General features: G+C 37.8%; 1 protein-coding gene across 10 annotated transcripts in view; it reads right to left on the bottom strand.

Moving 5' to 3' along the window:
- Positions 1-17,851, bottom strand: part of DTNB (dystrobrevin beta) — a 174,796-nt gene that overhangs the window by 150,441 nt on the left and 6,504 nt on the right. For all 10 annotated transcript variants that reach the window (XM_081797092.1, XM_081797093.1, XM_081797095.1 and 7 more), the window contains exons 2-4: positions 14,726-14,880; positions 3,232-3,337; positions 97-263 (exon numbers count right to left, since the gene is read on the bottom strand). In XM_081797092.1, the coding sequence (XP_081653218.1) occupies positions 97-263; positions 3,232-3,337; positions 14,726-14,880 (428 nt within the window). The remainder of the gene's footprint in view (positions 1-96; positions 264-3,231; positions 3,338-14,725; positions 14,881-17,851) is intronic.

The following is a 17,851-nucleotide window of genomic DNA, read 5'->3' as shown; positions in this document are numbered from 1 at the left end:
TCCTCGCTCGCAAGGCATCTACCCGGAAGCCGGCCCGGGGCCGCCGCAGAGACAGAGTAACAGCGGAGGACCCGGGCTGGGACATAAAGCAATTACCCAGGACGAGTGCTCCTTCATCTGGTGCTGGTTGCTGTGAGGGCCACTGGCATGGCCGCGCCAAAAGCAGTTTTGGCAGAGCTGGTAGTTGTGGCACTGCTGGCACCGGTACCGGAAGCCCATCATGCTCTCGCAGCGGCAGTAGGAGCACTCCACCGGGTGGAAGACTGCGGAAGCAGACAGCGGGGGCGGGGGAGGGAAAGAAGGCATTTTCATTTGGAGAAATAAAGTCAGCACAGGGGAAAACCAAACCTCACGTACACAAGCAAAGATGAAAACAATTAGAAGCGAAAATTCTAAATTGTCTCCTAGTTAACGGAACCTGCCATTTACGAGAATAAAAGGGAAAGACAATGACCCTAACCCTAACCCTAAAGATGAGAAGAGTTTCTCAAGTTATTACATTATATTCCAATCCACCTGAGAAAATAACCAATTTCTTTTTTTTTTAATGAAACTCGTGTTTCTCAAAATTCAGATAAATATATAAGGAAAGAAGAGAGAGAAGCCTTCTCAGTCTAAAATTTATTTCCCAAACCTGTTGCTTTTTAGAGAGATGTATCATTGTTAGTTGCAGAGACATTTGTTTCGTTCCCTAACATGAGATCCGTGAGAGCTCAGATGATGTACTAAGGGTCTCTGTTACCTGAAAATGGTATTTTACACAGTACCTTTCAACTGAAAGCCTTCAAATGTTGGCTGAATTAAAAGCTATCACACACCTGGGCGTAAGTGGTTAACTGGTTTAAAAAAAAAAAAAGTAAGGCTAGACATATTACTATGTTAGTTATAGGTAAGAGTTCTTATCTCAATAATAAGGATTTTTGGTCCTGTTTCCAAAAATGTACATTAACTAGGACATCAAGGCTCAAAAAACAAAAATGAACACTAGGTGAGGAAAACAATGTAACAGAATCATTAAAGACTGTAAGAAAAGTAAAATCAGGAATGAGAATTCCAAAGGACATACTTCCTCTAAAAAATTCAAGCTTTTGTCATCAAGATATTTCTAAGGAATAATGAAAGTGCTAATAAGAATCTGTGCTCCAAATTAAAACTATACAATCTAGGGGAGCCTGAGTGGCTCAGTTGGTTAAGTGTTTGTCTTCGGCTCAGGTCATGATCCGGGAGTCCTGGGATGGAGCCCCACATCAGGCTCCCTGTTCATTGGAGAGTCTGCTTCTCCCTCTGACCCTCCCCACTTTATGCTCACTCGTTCTCTCTCTCTCTCTAATAAATAAAATCTTAAAAAAAAAAATTTTAATTAAAAACAATAAAACTACAATCTAGTAAAGTTCCACCAAAGAACACTACTCGCAAATCAATCTGGAGCTCACATCAACATAGGCAACATCAGCATACCAGCATTTATAATTCTATACAATTATTTTTGGTTAGTATTAAATAATACATGTACATTAATATTAAATTATCAAGTATATTGATTATCTTGGTTGAACATAGTATATCTGTGTGATTTCTCTCCTCTTCTACACCAGTCAAGAGCCACACATTAGACAGTATCATGGGTTGACCAGGTGGAAATGGAAAGAACCAGAATGTGCAGAGGATCATCAAGTGTACTCAGTCAATTATAAATAAGATCAGGTTTTGGTAAAAGCATTCTTTTTGGAAGAACGCATGTTAGTAATCTTATACACGATACACTTGGATTAGTAAAACAATATAAAAAGTACAACTTTTGTGTAACTAAATAGATATCTGTCCTTATGAGTAGTAACTTCAATATAATTCAAGTGATGAATTTCATAGAAAGGGCCCAAACAACAATAAAAATACCATACAGAAATATAGAAATACCATAATTTTAGAATTTATTTCCCCACCATAAAAATTAAGATATGTAGATAAATGTTATTGTGATAGATAACGTTTTACTTTCAAGATATGTTAATGAGTTCATACTATTTCTCTGTCCCTAAGAAAAATATCACTAACCTCATAAGAATGTAATCAACAAATAATACACTATATACAAAGTCACAGTAAAATGTTCATATAGATAACAAAAATCAGGACAAATGAGATTCTTTCTATATGGTATGGCAGATACGAAATGACTTTATGAAAACAAACTGAATATGAAAGTCCTAAAACACTTCAGGCTTTGAAAGTATTGCCTCCAAAAGAGCCAATAATACTTCAGTAATAATATAATAATTTAACAGTATAAATCTCTATCCAAAAATCCTGTTAAAAAATTTAGCCGTTTTAGTTTAGTCAAGATATTCTACACCTTGAAGAAAATAATCCTGAATCTAAGGTACCTGTGAACTAAAGCCACAGTGGGGCAAAAAGCTGAGAGGTTTAAAAACAAAAGGTACAGATGAGAGAGGGAAAAGACAGAGTATGGAAGTGCATTTCATTCTCACAAAGGGGAAAAAGAGAGCTCTACTTTTTCGGGCCTCTCAGCTGTTACTGGTTCTCTTTGGCAGAATAAGAAACAGGCAAGAGCCTTGAGAGGAGGTTACATAAGAAACTATAGCCTTTCCTTTAACAAACTCACACAACCTAAACAAGGAGATAAACCGATAGCGATAGAAGAAAGAATTAAGAAGTTACAGGAGATAACTACCATTTCAATTCCAAGCAAGACAAAGATTTAAGTCAAATTCCTGGAAAGGATACCAAGAGTAAGTCAAGATAAAATAGTAAAGGCAGAAAGTGAAGATGTGTGAAGTACCAAATTCTATCGTAGCTATTTTCCTTTAAACTGTTCCAAAATCATTACAGTTTTAGTGCTTGATACTGCATATATCCAATTTTTTAGAACTGTGACTTTTATAAATTAAAGGGGGGGAAAAAAGGAAGTCATGGCTAAATCAGGTGGGTTCAAGTGATTCTCAGTGGGGGAAAGCCTGGAGTTTGACCCACAAAGTTTTATGACCTGATATTACTGTTTCTTGGTACCCTAAGTAATAAGCCCCCTTCCCCTACTTTTCTTTGAGAAATAAATATCCCTCTTCCGAAATCTAAAAATCACAAATTCAAATGACACAGTGACAGCAAATGTCAATTATAATTTTCAATGGTAATAGCTAAGGACACTACAAATACCATCAGTTCATGTATTTCCTGTAGCACAAGGGACTGAATGATCAAAGTTCTGCTTACCATTCTCAACATGGGCGAGCCTATGCATGAGAGGTAGCCAGACAAGGCACTGGGGAGGAGGATCGGCCATCATTGTGTCTAAAAACATATTTAGCATTATCTTTTTCTGTGAAGAGAAGAAAAACAAACATACTTTATATTATTCAAGTATCTCTGAATTCCAAATTTAAGTTAATCTAGAATTCTCTCAACCAAGTTGTAATGAATTCCATGTGAAATTCTATAGCAAAATACAATAATATTTTACATTACTATAGACACTGAAACACACTATACATTACTGCTATATTCAAATGCATTTCCACATACATCATTCTGAGTCTTAAAACAATTGTGTAAGGTAAATAGTTGAGGTATCACTATCTTCATCTTACAGATGAGAAATAAAGGAACAAAGCATTTAAATGACTTATAAAGGTCCTGGGGCACCTGGGTGGCTCAGTGGGTTGAGCGTCTGACTCTTCATTTCAGCTCAGATCATGATCTCCAGGATGTGGGATCCAGCCCCGCATCAGGCTCCACACTCAGCAGGGAGTCTGCTTGGGATTCTCTCTCCCCCTCTCCCTCTGCTTCTGTCCCTCTCCCACTTGTTCTCTCTCTTTCTCTCTCTCTCAAATAAATAAATAAATCTTTAGGGGGGAAATAAATAAATAAATAACCTGTAAAGGCCCTACCCAAATCAGACACAGAGCGAGGACTGGAACTCAGCTGCCCTTCAAATTACTATTTCTATTACCCACAGGGAAGACAGACATCCCACACCTTATTACAGAACATCAGCGAGAGCAGAAACTACTCCATTTGTTGTTTACTCTCTTTCCAGCATTTCATAACAGTGCCAGGCACACAACAGGCACTTGATAAGTAATCACTGAATAAATACTAAAGTGAGGAGCAAACATTGTTAAACATCACTTAACAACTTTCTCATTTACAGAAAGAAAACTAAAGCACAGAGTAGTGAAGTAATTTGACCCAATCACAAAGACAGTTACAATAGGGATGAAAATAGAGCCTGAACATCCAGTGTCCATCACTCCCCCATTACACCATCTCCCCAGCTAGACTGCATTTTTGTGTTCTGTCTTTATTTCTCTCTTTTAAACAAATACATATGAAGCTTCCACTGCATGTGGAACACTGACATAATTACATCCCACTGGACAAAGAAAATAAGAAAACAGTCTAGAAAAAAGAGTCATGTGATGTAGATAGAACAGATTCTCAACAATTTTCAAATTAATGAATTGTCTTTTTATTTCCTCTAACCCACAAAACACCTTTGCAGCTCCAAAAGGAAAGGAAAAAGGAGGAAAAGGGAGTGCCTTACAACTAGATGTGAGAGTTCTGTAATTGCAACTTGGACACCTCGGCCCCCACTTCAGACTTGATTCCAAAACAAGGGTAGAAACAAAAGGGCAGACACAGGAGGGTAGGAGATGCAGGACCAGTAGTAAGTAGGACTTTTCCAAGTCCTGGTCCCACCATTCCAAGGCACGGGGAGGGACTGAGGACTAGGGACAAGCGGACACCAAAAGGCACCCAGAATTTCATCTCAGTCTCTCCCAAGAACTGTGTTCTCAGTCCCACCACTTTTCCTGAAGTGATAACAGGATCTACAAAATGGGGTGTTTCCCCATAAAACTTTAAAATGCTTTATTTTGGTGGGGGAAAAATGATAAAATTAGTTAGAGCTGACCCAAAGATTTTGCCAGTGTATTACAAAATAAGTGATTTTTACCACTAATCTATTCACCATAAACTGGAAGCAAGGAGTGAAGGCACTGTGGTGATAAGTCAGGAGGATGGTGGCCTCCAGCATTTGAGTGTCCATCACGACACTTTTCCAATGATGGTTACCATCATACAAACAGGAGACTACAGACTCACTTTTGTGTATCTTTTTGGCAACTATGAGAATCTTGATTCCACTGTATGTAAGGAGATAATTCTTATTAAGAATAATCTTTTTAAGGGCGCCTGAGTGGCTCAGTTGGTTAAGCGACTGCCTTCGGCTCAAGTCATGATCCTGGAGTCCCGGGATGGAGTCCCGCATCAGACTCCCTGCTCAGTGGGGAGTCTGCTTCTCCCTCTGACCCTACCCCCTCTCGTGTACTCTCTCTCACTCAAATAAATAAATAAAATCTTTAAAAAAAAAAGAATAATCTTTTTTAAAAAGAAACTGGTAAATAGGTAACAGAAAAAGGAAGATAAAGTAGATGGCAGAACAAGAAAGAGGCTTTTGCAATAAAAACTTGAAAAAGATGAAGAAATATGAAGGAAAGCCTCTGATCGAGGACAGAGATCGGAGGCCAACACTGAATAGGGTGAGGGAAGGGGCGAGCAAGAGGGCTGACTGAGGGTGATAAAGAGGAAGTTACCATACAAAGGCCCTCTAAAGAAAGCTGTGCTCTGGTGGTGAGGTTTGAAAACTACCTACTCAATCAGGCTAAATAAAGTTTTCCAAAGTGTTTTCCATCTCGGGCATCCAAGTCACTGATGTTTCTGAGACCTCAGTGGAACCTCAGAGGAATGAGTGGACAACATTAAAAATAAAACCAGAAAGTCACCGAAGAATTTAAATGGAGGTCCAGATATGGAAAATGCCTCTAATTATGGATATGCAGATAATTGCAACAAAGCAAATAAATGCAAAGTGTCTACATAAAATTACTGAGAAAGAAGATGCTAGGAAGCTAGTAAGAGGTAGTAACCAAAAACTAAATGTATGTTTAAATTAATATTTCTATATTAAAATTGCATTTCTACAAGTCTACCTATAATCCTAATGCTACTTTTGATTCACCTATCATGGAGGTTTCTTTTTTAATCTTCAAGATGAAAAGGAACAATTATATTTGACATCTCAGAAGACCCTGATTAAAAAACACTCAGGGTCAGTTTACAAAAGTTGTCCTAAGGTCATTTTGTAATTTTGAAGTCCTCCAAAAGCATCAGGAATGAAACCAGAAGAACTCTGTCCAAGTAACCTGTCTTCCATAAACCATGTAATTTGGGGAAAATCATTTGACATTCTGGTTTCAGTTTTCTCACCTCTGAAAGGGTAGAGCAGTGATTCTCAAAGTGTGGTCAGAAGCTGCCCTGTAGGTCCCTAAAACATTTTCAAGGAGCCCATGAGGCGAGAACTATTTTCATAACAATTCTCAGACATTATTTGCCCTTTTCAATTTCAGTCTCTCATAGGTGTCCAGTGGGGTGTGCGAGAAGCAAGGTGGCATATCCACAATCATCTGAAAAAACTACTAAAGCATTCCTCCCTTTTCCAACGCCTCCCTGTGTGAGGTCAGATTTCTTTCCATATTTTAACCAAAACAAAATATCACAACAGAATCAATGGAGAGGCAGATAGGAGAATCCAACTGTCTTCAATTGAGCCAAATATTAAAGCAATTTGCAAAAATGTAAAACCACAGCACACTTGTTAAATATTTTTGTTTTGGAATATATAGTTATTTTTCATAAAAGTGTATTATTTAAGATGTAACAGGTATATCATTATTTTTTTTTCATGTAGGCTCCACACACAGCGTGGAGTCCAACACGGGGCTTCAACTCATGACCCTGAAATCAAGACCTGAGTTAAGATCAAGAGTTGGATGACCAACCGAGCCCCCAAGCATCCTATCATTGCTATTTTTAAATGACAATCAATATCTTTAATTTCTCAAATTTAATTTCTAGTATAGAAATACTAATAGGTATAACCCCCATAAACAAAAGCTCTCTGGGGTCCTCAATAATTTTTATTGTAAAGAGGTCCTGAGACCAGAAAGTTTGAGAATAGCTGAGATAAAATTCCCAGCTCAAAATTCCATGACTCGGTAAATAACTATGTGGAAGACAGGTTGGCTCTTTTTTCTCCTTTTTTGTTTTATTTTGTTTTTTTTTCTTGAGTTGAACACATTCTTTGCATTTCTCCTTATTTTTATAGCACAATGATATTTATAACAAAAACTATAATAAAATTGCAAAAATACACTTTCCCACAATTCTCATTTTGCTATATTTCTCTCCAAATGTATATATGCTTCTATGTAATTATGTACACAGGGCAGACAAAAATATATAATGTTTTTTCACTTACCTTTTATTAAATATTGTTTTGCAACCAGGTCTTCATTTCTAATCATTTTAACAGCTGCCTGATCCACTGAACAGAGACACCATGATTTATCTCTGCCTTCCTCTATAAAACAGGCTGTTTCTATCCTTGTGTGTACTCATTTTTTTCTTGGAAGTGAGCGTTTTTTTGCTCACCTACCTCCCGGCCCTTTGTTATTCTAAGCCTCAATACTGACAATTATTACCCTAGAGCCATTCTCACCTCCTTCCCTCCTCCCATGACTACATTTTCCCTGTTTTAAAGGGGGACAGGGACCATCGCTTAAAAATGAGAAATCCAGTATCACTAAAATAACATGAGAAAACAAGTTAGTTTAGCATTGGATCATCACAGGTGCAATTCCCAAACTCATCATTTCCGTTAAAACGTCTTATTTCCTTATGGGCAACAGGTATTTCTTATCCATTGCCTAACTTACTTGATAATCAATTAAACCACGTATGACATATAGTTAATAAACTTAAAAACATTTTTTTAAATCTTCCGGATTAAAAACATTTTTATACAAACTTTTGTGCAGAGTTAGAAATTTTCTGTCTGACCAAGGCAAATATACATTAACTGGTTATAGGACCAGTGCTATGGGCCAAACTTTTGATATTATTAGACACTGAATTTGTCCATATCACAGATTTATTTTGAAAATTAAAGTACTGGGGCGCCTGGGTGGCTCAGTCATTAAGCGTCTGCCTTCGGCTCACGTCATGATCCCAGGGTCCTGGGATCGAGCCCCGCATCGGGCTCCCTGCTCTGGGGGAAGCCTGCTTCTCCCTCTCCCACGCCCCCTGCTTGTGTTCCCTCTCTCACTGTGTCTCTCTCTGTCAAAAAAAAAAAAAAAAAATCTTAAAAAAAAAAAAAGAAAATTAAAGTACTTTGTAATGACACAATATAATGTTGCTACACTATTTATTAGAGACATTTTTATTTAATATAGCTAAAAGATGGGGAAAACATCAGAACTCCTGAAATACTCTATTTTCCTCATTGCAAAGACTGTTTCATTTGAGAAAATCATGGAATAAAAATATCAATGAAGGGGCGCCTGGGTGGCTCAGTCATTAAGCTTCTGCCTTCGGCTCGGGTCATGGTCCCAGGGTCCTGGGATCGAGCCCCACATCGGGCTCCTTGCTCCACGGGAAGCCTGCTTCTCCCTCTCCCACTCCCCCTGCTTGTGTTCCCTCTCTGGCTGTCTTTCTCTCTGTCAAATAAATAAAACCTTTGAAAAAAAAAATATCAATGAAAACAACAACGTTGCAGGTACAGCCATGAGGTTTAAGCTTTGAATTAGAATTCAAGCCAAAGATACTTTCTCATGCCATATTTAATTTAAATCATTTAATCCAACAAATTTCTAGTAAGCATCAGTCATTTTCCAGACATTGTTAGTCATGGGGCTATAAAGTTGAAGGGCCTAAGTGAGCTAGATAAAACATGCCATGGGAATGCAGAAGAGGAACAATTAATTAATCCTACATTGAGAGATTCAGAGCATCAAAGAGGAAGGGCCATTTTAGCTGGGATATGAAATATGAGGGCCTCTGTTGAAGAGAGGGTAGGTCAGGGGTTACTGGCATGTCAATGTGAACCAGTATCATTTGAAATGACAACACATGCAGTATCAAACGTGGGCATAATTCATCTGAAGTAACAACAGGAACAGCTCTGACCAAGTTCACACGTGTGCAAGAAAAGACAACTGATCGGGCGCCTGGGTGGCTCAGTTGGTTAAGCGACTGCCTTCGGCTCAGGTCATGATCCTGGAGTCCCTGGATCGAGTCCCACATCAGGCTCCCTGCTCGGCAGGGAGTCTGCTTCTCCCTCTGACCCTCCCCCCTCTCATGTGCTCTCTCTCATTCTCTCTCTCAAATAAATAAATAAAATCTTTAAAAAAAAAAAAAAAGAAAAGAAAAGACAACTGATCATAACCACTGCCTGGCCAACTGCAATTGTAAGATGTCACTGGCCATAGGAGGTATCTTGGTATCAGAGACATTAAGGTGTGAAAGAATGTCTTCAAATCAATGAAACGTGGCAATAACCCAACTAGATTATCATGGTAACGAGGGACTGCTGATGGAGACAGTAAAACCTGCTTAATTAGAATTCCTATGAAAGACACATATACATGTGCCAGGCAATTCTTAGCAAACTTTATTCAACGTCCAGGAAAACGAGGTCGGAACATCCAGAAAATATCTCACTTCAAAGATACAGTGGGAAGAAAAGTCATTTTGGCATATAGCAGAAGAGGATATGCTGGTCGAAGTATAAGCAGAGGATATCTCCAGGCATGAGAAATACTGCTGCTATTCTGAAAAATCCACCAGCAATAATGTAATCCCATCACTACCCATTTCCCACTGCCCTCTGAATCAAGGAGAGCCCTGCAACACTGAGTGAAAAATTGCCTCTACTTCCCCATCTCCCTCTCTCCTCCCTCTCTCCCCTACTCTACTTATTTAAGTCTTCCATAAAGACAGACATCAAATTTAAAATCCTTTGCAGGGTGAGGGGTGCCTGGGTGGCTCAGTCGGCTAAGCATCTGACTCTTGATTTCTGCTCAGGTCATGATCTCAGGGTTGGCGAGATCAAGCCCCGGGATGAGCTCCATGCTGGGCATAGAGCCTGCTTAAGATTCTCTCTCTCCCTCTCCCTCTGCCCCACCCCCTCCTTTAAAAAAAAATCACACATTTAAAAAACAATAAAAAAATAAATAAAATCTTCTGCAGGGTGGACTGAACACTTCAAACTAAAGTCAATACAAACCTAAGAAATAATACAACAAATACCAATCATCTTTTTAAGGAGAAACAGAATTCATCGCCAAACTCTGAAGTTTAGAAAAATTGGGGAGAAATTTAAAATACTGCTATTCACTGCTTGCATTTAATAACTTTTAAGTCTCTAAAGTCAGTTTGTTAGTTGATAACCATTGAAGAATCAGGAGCGCCTGGGTGGCTCAGTTCACTAGGCATCCGACTCTTGGTTTCGGGTCAGGTCATGATCTCAGGGTTGTGGGATCGAGCCCTACATCAGGCTCCACTCTCAGTGGAGTCTGCTTGAGATTCTCTCCCTATCCCTCCCCCTCTGTTTCTCCCCCCACCACACAAACTCTCTCTCTCAAATAAATAAAATCTTTAACAATAAATAACCAGTGAAGAATCAATATATTTGGTCTACCCACCAAAATATTAGACTTGAGGTGCTATGTTAACACTGCTTTATTCAGACAATAATCATGATCACAAATTTACAATGAGAATTAATTTTTCTATTAATTTTTTTAAATTTACCAAAATAGAGACCATAGTATAATATGCTTGTCATCTAGCTTCAACAATTCTCAACGTATGACTAATTTTTTTTTAAGATTTTATTTATTTGTCAGAGAGAAAGAGAGCACAAGTGGAGGGGAGTGGCAGGCAGAGAGGGAAGCAGGCTCCCCGCTGAGCAAGAAGCCCAATGTGGGAATCGATCCCAGGATCCCGGGATCATGACCCGAGCTGAAGGCAGCCGCTTAACTGACTGAGCCACCCCAGGCATCCCCATATGACTAATTTTAATTTATGCCTTCACTCTTCCTTCAGTCTAGATTAATTTGAAGCAAATTCCAAACATCTTATTTCTTGAATTAACTTTACTCCAGTGGTTTATTATGGACACCTCATATGCTTCGGAGACTGATAAAAGCATCCTTGTAAATCTTTCTGTGGACATAAGTTTTTATTTCATGTGGGAAAAACTTAAGAGTAGAATTGCCAGATCATGGGTAGGTATCTGTTGAGGTTTGTAGGAAACCACCAGAGCCTCTTCCAAAGTGGTTTGTGTGAGAGTTCTAGTTGCTCCAAATCTTCACCAGCATTTGGTGTCAGTCTGAATTTTAGCTATTCTAGTTGATATGTTCTGCTGAATTAATTTATAAATGCTTTTAATTTTTGATGTGTTTTTAAAACTATGTAAGACCAACATCTCTTATTTTGGGTAGGTTTGCAAAATTGTTTTTTAAAAAGTAATTCAAGCTATATAAAAATAAACAAATATGTAAATTTTCTTCATAACATTAAAAAAAATTCAAGTATTTCTCCTGTAATGCAATGCACACATTACTGGGAAATTGCACATACTGCAAAACTGTGGATTTTAAAAATAATAAGGTATGGGGCACGTGGGTGGCTCAGTTGTTAAGCGTCTGCCTTCGGCTCAGGTCATGATCCCAGGGTCCTGGGATCGAGCCCCGCATCGGGCTCCCTGCTCCGCGGGAAGCCTGCTTCTCCCTCTCCCACTCCCCCTGCTTGTGTTCCCTCTCTCGCTGTGTCTCTCTCTGTCACATAAATAAATAAAATCTTTTTTTTTTTTAAGATTTTTATTTATTTATTGAGAGAGAGAGAATGATAGAGAGAGAGCATGAGAGGGTGGAGGGTCAGAGGGAGAAGCAGGCTCCTCACTGAGCAGGGAGCCCGATGCGGGACTCGATCCAGGGACTCCAGGATCATGACCTGAGCCGAAGGCAGTCGCTTAACCAGCTGAGCCACCCAGGTGCCCAATAAATAAAATCTTTTTAAAAATAAATAAAAAAATAATAATAATAAGGTATATGAGAAAAACAGGGTTGGCACAAACCTAAGAACCTAGGTAGCCTTGTGACAGAGGACTAACAAAACAGTGGCAACACTACTACCAGCACAACTAAATTTAAAAAAAAAACAAAAAACAAAGACTGAGTTTTTTCTAAGAATCTGAAGCAGATAAGAAGCAACAGTCAGCTGTGAGTTCAAAAGCTTCCTAATAAAGTCATAAGGTAATCCGGAGAATTCTAGATAGCATTCTTAGGATTAACAGTTGGAAATTTTTGTATATTCTTCGACATTTCAAACTTCTGCTCCAATTCCAGAGTCTCATCATAGTACTCAGATGACAAGTAGATCAAAGGTCACTTTGGGTTTAGCACCCCGCATAATTGTCATCCACTGGTCAGACGTTGCTCTTCATGGACACGCCTTTCTATAAATTGCCTTCCCCATTCTGACACTTAATAGTAGCATTCCGGAACTTGATCAAGTTTTAGCCTGACCTCCAGGAAGCATCTTGTGTGAAAAGCCACATGTACGTCTCATACAAGATTACCCGAGTATGGTGGGGGCAACCATTTGATGAAACGGTACTATGAAAGTAGCAGCAGTGAGATGAGTGCTAAATGAAAGGCGTTCACAGTTTCTTTATCACACCCACCCTCACTCACATTGCTTCCAGGCGCTTTAATACCTGCAGTACACTCCTGTACCAGGGTACGTATGGACAGCCTCCCATCATTTAAAAATGCATATTCAGGGTGGGGAGGGGAAGTGCAAACTACACTTTATTAGAATAAACTGAAGCACACAGCTATTTTTAATATGCTAAAGGCTGATATTGTCATTTACACGGAGGAAAAAAAATAACGTATAGAGACAAATTTCCACAAAAACAATCAGCCCAAGTGCATACAAATTTGGGGAGAACATCTCCTCAAGAGCTTGGTAAAAATAACTCACCAGTATTATGGGTACCACTTTTGGTGCTAAAGCTAATAAGTAATCTCCAAACAAACTGTAAAATATTGTTTGAAAGTCTGAATTCAGATAAATAGGAATTCTTAACTTCAAATGTAAAAATAGTATATGTGTGCTTGGTTTTGGCTCTTGTCAATCAAAGTATCACCGGTCAGGAGGATCCAGTTTACAATGTACTTTCAGTTCTCAAACCTTTAGATTTGTTCTTTTTATATGTTAACTTCTTATTTTTAAGTAATTTTAGACTGTAAGATTTTAAGAAGGTTACCCAAAAACTTCCCATTTACCCAGATTCCTCAAATGTTAACACTCCAGAAGGGATGACCCTTTGCCCTTAAATACCTCAGATCACATTTTTAAAAACAAGGATATTCTCTTAATTTAATACAAATATCAAAATCAGTAAATTAACATTTATTGACAAAATACTATTATCTAGTCTACAAAATTTATTCAGATTTTTTTCAAATGTCCCAATAATGTCCTTTATAACAAAAGAAAATCCTGGATCATAAACTGCATTTTTTTCTCTCTTTAGACTCCTGTAACATAGAACAGTTCAGTCTTTTTTTGTCTTTCATGACATTGACATTTTTAAAGTGCACAGGCCAGTGATTTTGTAGAAATCTCTTCATTTGGGTTTGTCAGATGTTTCCTCAAAATGAGACTCACACCAGATGTTAATTAAATTTATGGTGGATAACTGTTTTGCAATATATACAAATATCCAATCATTATGTTGTACACCTTAAACTTTTACAATGTTATGTCAATTACATCTCAATAAAACTGTAAAAAATAAAATCAAACACAAAAAAAAGGAATATGAGATTCAGGTTGTGCTTTTCTGGCCCAAGTACCACAGCAGGGATACTGGGTACTTCTCAGTGCAACCTATCGGGAGGCAGGGATACCAGTCTGTCCCCTTTACTGGGGACAGGGACTTTGATCACTTGGTTAATGTGGATCTGACAGGTTTCTCTATTACAACATCGTAACTTTCTAAGGTTACTATGTTTCCTTTTATAATTAATAAACATCTTATGGGGAGATACTTTCAGACTATGTCAATATCCTACTTCCATTAATCTTTTACTCATTAGTTTTAACACAGACTTTTTCTTAATTCCCCACTTTCCATAATTTCTGAGTTTAGCATGAAGCTCCTTTTATCTCATGTCTACCTGAATAAATTAAGTTACAATCAGCGTCCACCCTGCTCGGAGTTATTTGAGGCACAGTTTTAAGATCTCAGGAATTCACACATACAACCTCAAGGGTAGGATCGCACAAGGACACACAAATAAAGAAGAAACCCAATCTATCTTTTCTTCACATGAAAACGGCAGTGTACCGTTGAGGGATTCTGAACTGGCAGCTGGGAGCTGTGTAGCATTCCTTGTCTTCAGTGCTCAGGAAAAAAAGGTCCGGTATTGTAGAGAGTTTTATACCAAAATTCCTGTATTTCACAGTTTAAAGAATTCATTCAGGAGAGTAATATATGTCCAGTAGCAATAATATAAACACTTCATCTTAAACACTTTTCTTTAAAATCTTAGTAATTTAAAATATTTCATATGTTATCATTTTTCAGGAAAGACTCCCCTTTCCCCCAAACCAGAATTCTCAGGTGAATTTTTTTATATGTCCTCTTTTTCACGCCCCTCCCGCTTAAAGCTCTTTCTTCTCTCCTACTCAAGACTTTACGTCCCTAGACCAGAAGCAATCTAGTCAAATCTGACACAAGGTAGAGGGATGAGGAGCGCTCTTCTAGTCCTAGATTTTACAAAACTGTCCTTACCTGCTGTGGAAAACAGGTGCGGACTGAGTGCTCTGTGTAACCAAAAGATGGCCCTTCAAAGACAGCTGTTGGGAGCTTCAGAACTTCCTTCAGAAACTGGTCAAACTTGCTAAATATCATTAAGCCATTGGAATCTGACATCTGGGAGAAAACATCTATGAGAACAAAACCAAATAAAGTCAAACTAGAAAGAAATATCAACTTTTTATAAATAAATGACTCTATGTCATTTGTGTAAGTCAAAAAGTATCATTAAAAATTACCATAAAGCTAATATGATTTTTAGTTAATATGTATTCTCCTTCTTATTAACACTGTATAGTTACTTACTGACCAGGCCCCTCTCTCCCACATACTTAATATATACCTAAACATCAAACCAAATAGCCATTCCTGTAGGTCTACCTACCTACTCTTTTTGAGTGTGCATAATTGGATGATAAGGTTTTTATTTTATTTATAACTAACTTTGTTCCAAGAAGAATTTGTAGCAGCATGCCTTTATCTCTTAAAATTTATATATGTGTTTATATAAGACATACACATGTTTGGGTGTATGAATATATTAGCACATAGGTTATGGGGTATGAGATTGTATTATATTTATATATTCATATGCTAATAATGTAATGAATACCTGTGAAGGAATAAATTTGAAGCAAGCATAAAGCATGTTTAAAATATTCCATTCAGTGAGTTCCAAAGTAGAATAAAAAGAACTCCTATAAACTTTTCTATCCCAAGATACTTTGATACTGTAAGATCTTATTTTTACCATAAAGTCTGACTCAAGCAGATGGGAAAGAAATTTCCAGTATTTACTACTTCTTTATCTTCTTGGAGAGAGTCTCCTCTCTCCAGTTAGCTCTTCCTCTCTTCTCATCCATGGTCAGGGAGAAAAAGAAAAATCACTAGCAGCTCAAAATCACTGTGACAAAGAAATGTGACCTAAGCTTTTTTTTCAAACCATTGAGCTTCCTTACAAATAAGTGAATTAAATATGCACAGAAAAATCATTTCCTGAGGCTTTGCCAAAAGTGGCATTTTGAAAAGTCTTATTCTATATATTCATAATGAATAAGAGTATTAGAAATATATATGTAATTGATATATGTTACATACAAATATGCATTATTCCTTAGGTTTAATCTGAGGTATTTATCCTGAAGCACTAGGTGTAAAACAAATACATTTTAAATACATTAACCAAAGAAAGATAAAATGTTAGAATATCAGCTCCACAGAGTAACTTTTTAGGCATCAGAAAACAGGAAATTATCAAAGGAATGAAAACCTGCAGTACATCCTCTCTAGATAGCTGCTACTTTGATGTTGAAGAAAAAGTACTAGATACTCATGGCGGGTGGGGAGATTCAATGAGAGGCTAAAAGAACTATGTGGTCCCAGTAAAAAATAAAATCAATCACTTAACAAATACATACTAAGTTCCTCCTGTGTGGTCCAAATGCCAAGCACTCTGTTAGGTGTTGTGAAACATGACAAAGAATTATGATATACAGTCTTTATCCCCCAAGAAACTTTCAATGTAGCTGAAAATATAAGATATATCTGATTCAAAGAGGAATAAAGCGCTAAATTGACACTAAGTGGAACAGAAAGAATAGAGGCATAAAGATACTTGTTAAGCCTCATTATTTGTCAAGCACCACAAAGTTACCACAAGTAACCATGGCTGAGGCTGCCTATAACCACCCAACATTATCTCCTTCTTTCTTGGTAATAGAACATTAATTTTGTTTTGTGCAACAATGTACCCAATAACTAAGAGACTAAAATGTACAGCCTCCTTTTAGCAAGTGGTGGTCATGTGACTAAGTACTAGCCTATGAGACTATCATTAGAATGGTTGTGAAGGACTTCCAGGAAAGCTGGTTAAAGAAAGCTGACTAAGCTGGAAGGCAGGCCCTTTTTCCCCCCTCATGCTCTTCCTCCTTTTGCTATCTGAAATGTAGTTATGATGGCTGGAGCTCCAGCAGCCGCCTTGGACTATGTGGTAATTGCAATTTTGATACTCTTGAAGGGTAGAAAACTAAGGTAGAGAAAGCCTAGGTCCCAGATGAACTACCGAATCAGCCCTGGACTACCTAACCCTAGACTTCTTTTATATAAAAGAAAAATAAACTTCAACTTTGTTTAAGACACTATTATCCTGGGTTTTTGTTTTCAAGCTACAATCCCTAATACTAAGTGCTACTATACATTACTAAACATTACCTCATTTTACACTCACAAAAAGGTAAGGCGTATGTGTGTACATGTAATTATTTAAATTGTCTAGATAAAGAAGCTAGCTTAGAAAGGTTAACTTGCTTATGACTAAAAAGTTGGTAAGTAGCTAAGTCAAGATCTAAAGTTATACTTCTCTGACTTCAAAGCAATCCCATCGTACCACACAGCTTCTTCAAAATATAGTTTAGAACAGCTATGAAAACACAGAGGCAGGAACTGTCAAGAAAGATCGAAAAGAAAGGAATTTAGAAGCTAGGCCTTGAAAGGTAGAACTTGGAATGATGAGATCAAAACGGGTTGGAAGTGGGGACTGGGGGACACAACCAGAGAAGAGGGGGAAACTTTCTATGGCCACTAGTATTTGTTAGGGGGGGTAAGCAGGAAACAGTGCACTGAGTGCATTCTTCAACAAGAAAGATAATTTAGTTTGAGAAATAAAGGGAAATAAAGACAGAATAAGAAAAGTATCTGGTATGAAAGAAAGCTTTGAAAGAGAAAGCACTTTGAATTTGGCTTAAAAACTCTTACATAGGGGAGAAATATTTAAGAAAACTAAGTTTTAATAAAATTAGACTATTAGTGACCAGCAGAATGGATAAAAGAGGAAGAACAGGATTGGAGAAATCAGCTAGTAAACCCTGTGAATGATGCACAAATGAGGTAGGGAGTGTGTGAACTTCAGCAGTGACAGTGTGGGGGTGGGGGGGGTCAGGGTCACCTCCAAGATATTTCAATGCAGGAAACTACGGCTGATGGCAAATTGGATTAGGGAATAAAGGAATTTAAGAAGTTAGGATTATTGTAAGTTTCTAGTATGGGAAAATGCTGAAAATCCTGACTGAAAAAAAGAAAATGAAGACAAAGATACTTAGCTTT

This window comes from Leptonychotes weddellii, chromosome 10 (genome assembly GCF_054177405.1).
Source record: "Leptonychotes weddellii isolate Sample4059 chromosome 10, ASM5417740v2, whole genome shotgun sequence".
NCBI classification, from domain to species: Eukaryota; Metazoa; Chordata; class Mammalia; order Carnivora; family Phocidae; genus Leptonychotes; species Leptonychotes weddellii.
Note: the sequence above shows the minus strand (reverse complement) of the source record. Positions and strands in the feature narration are given on the sequence as shown.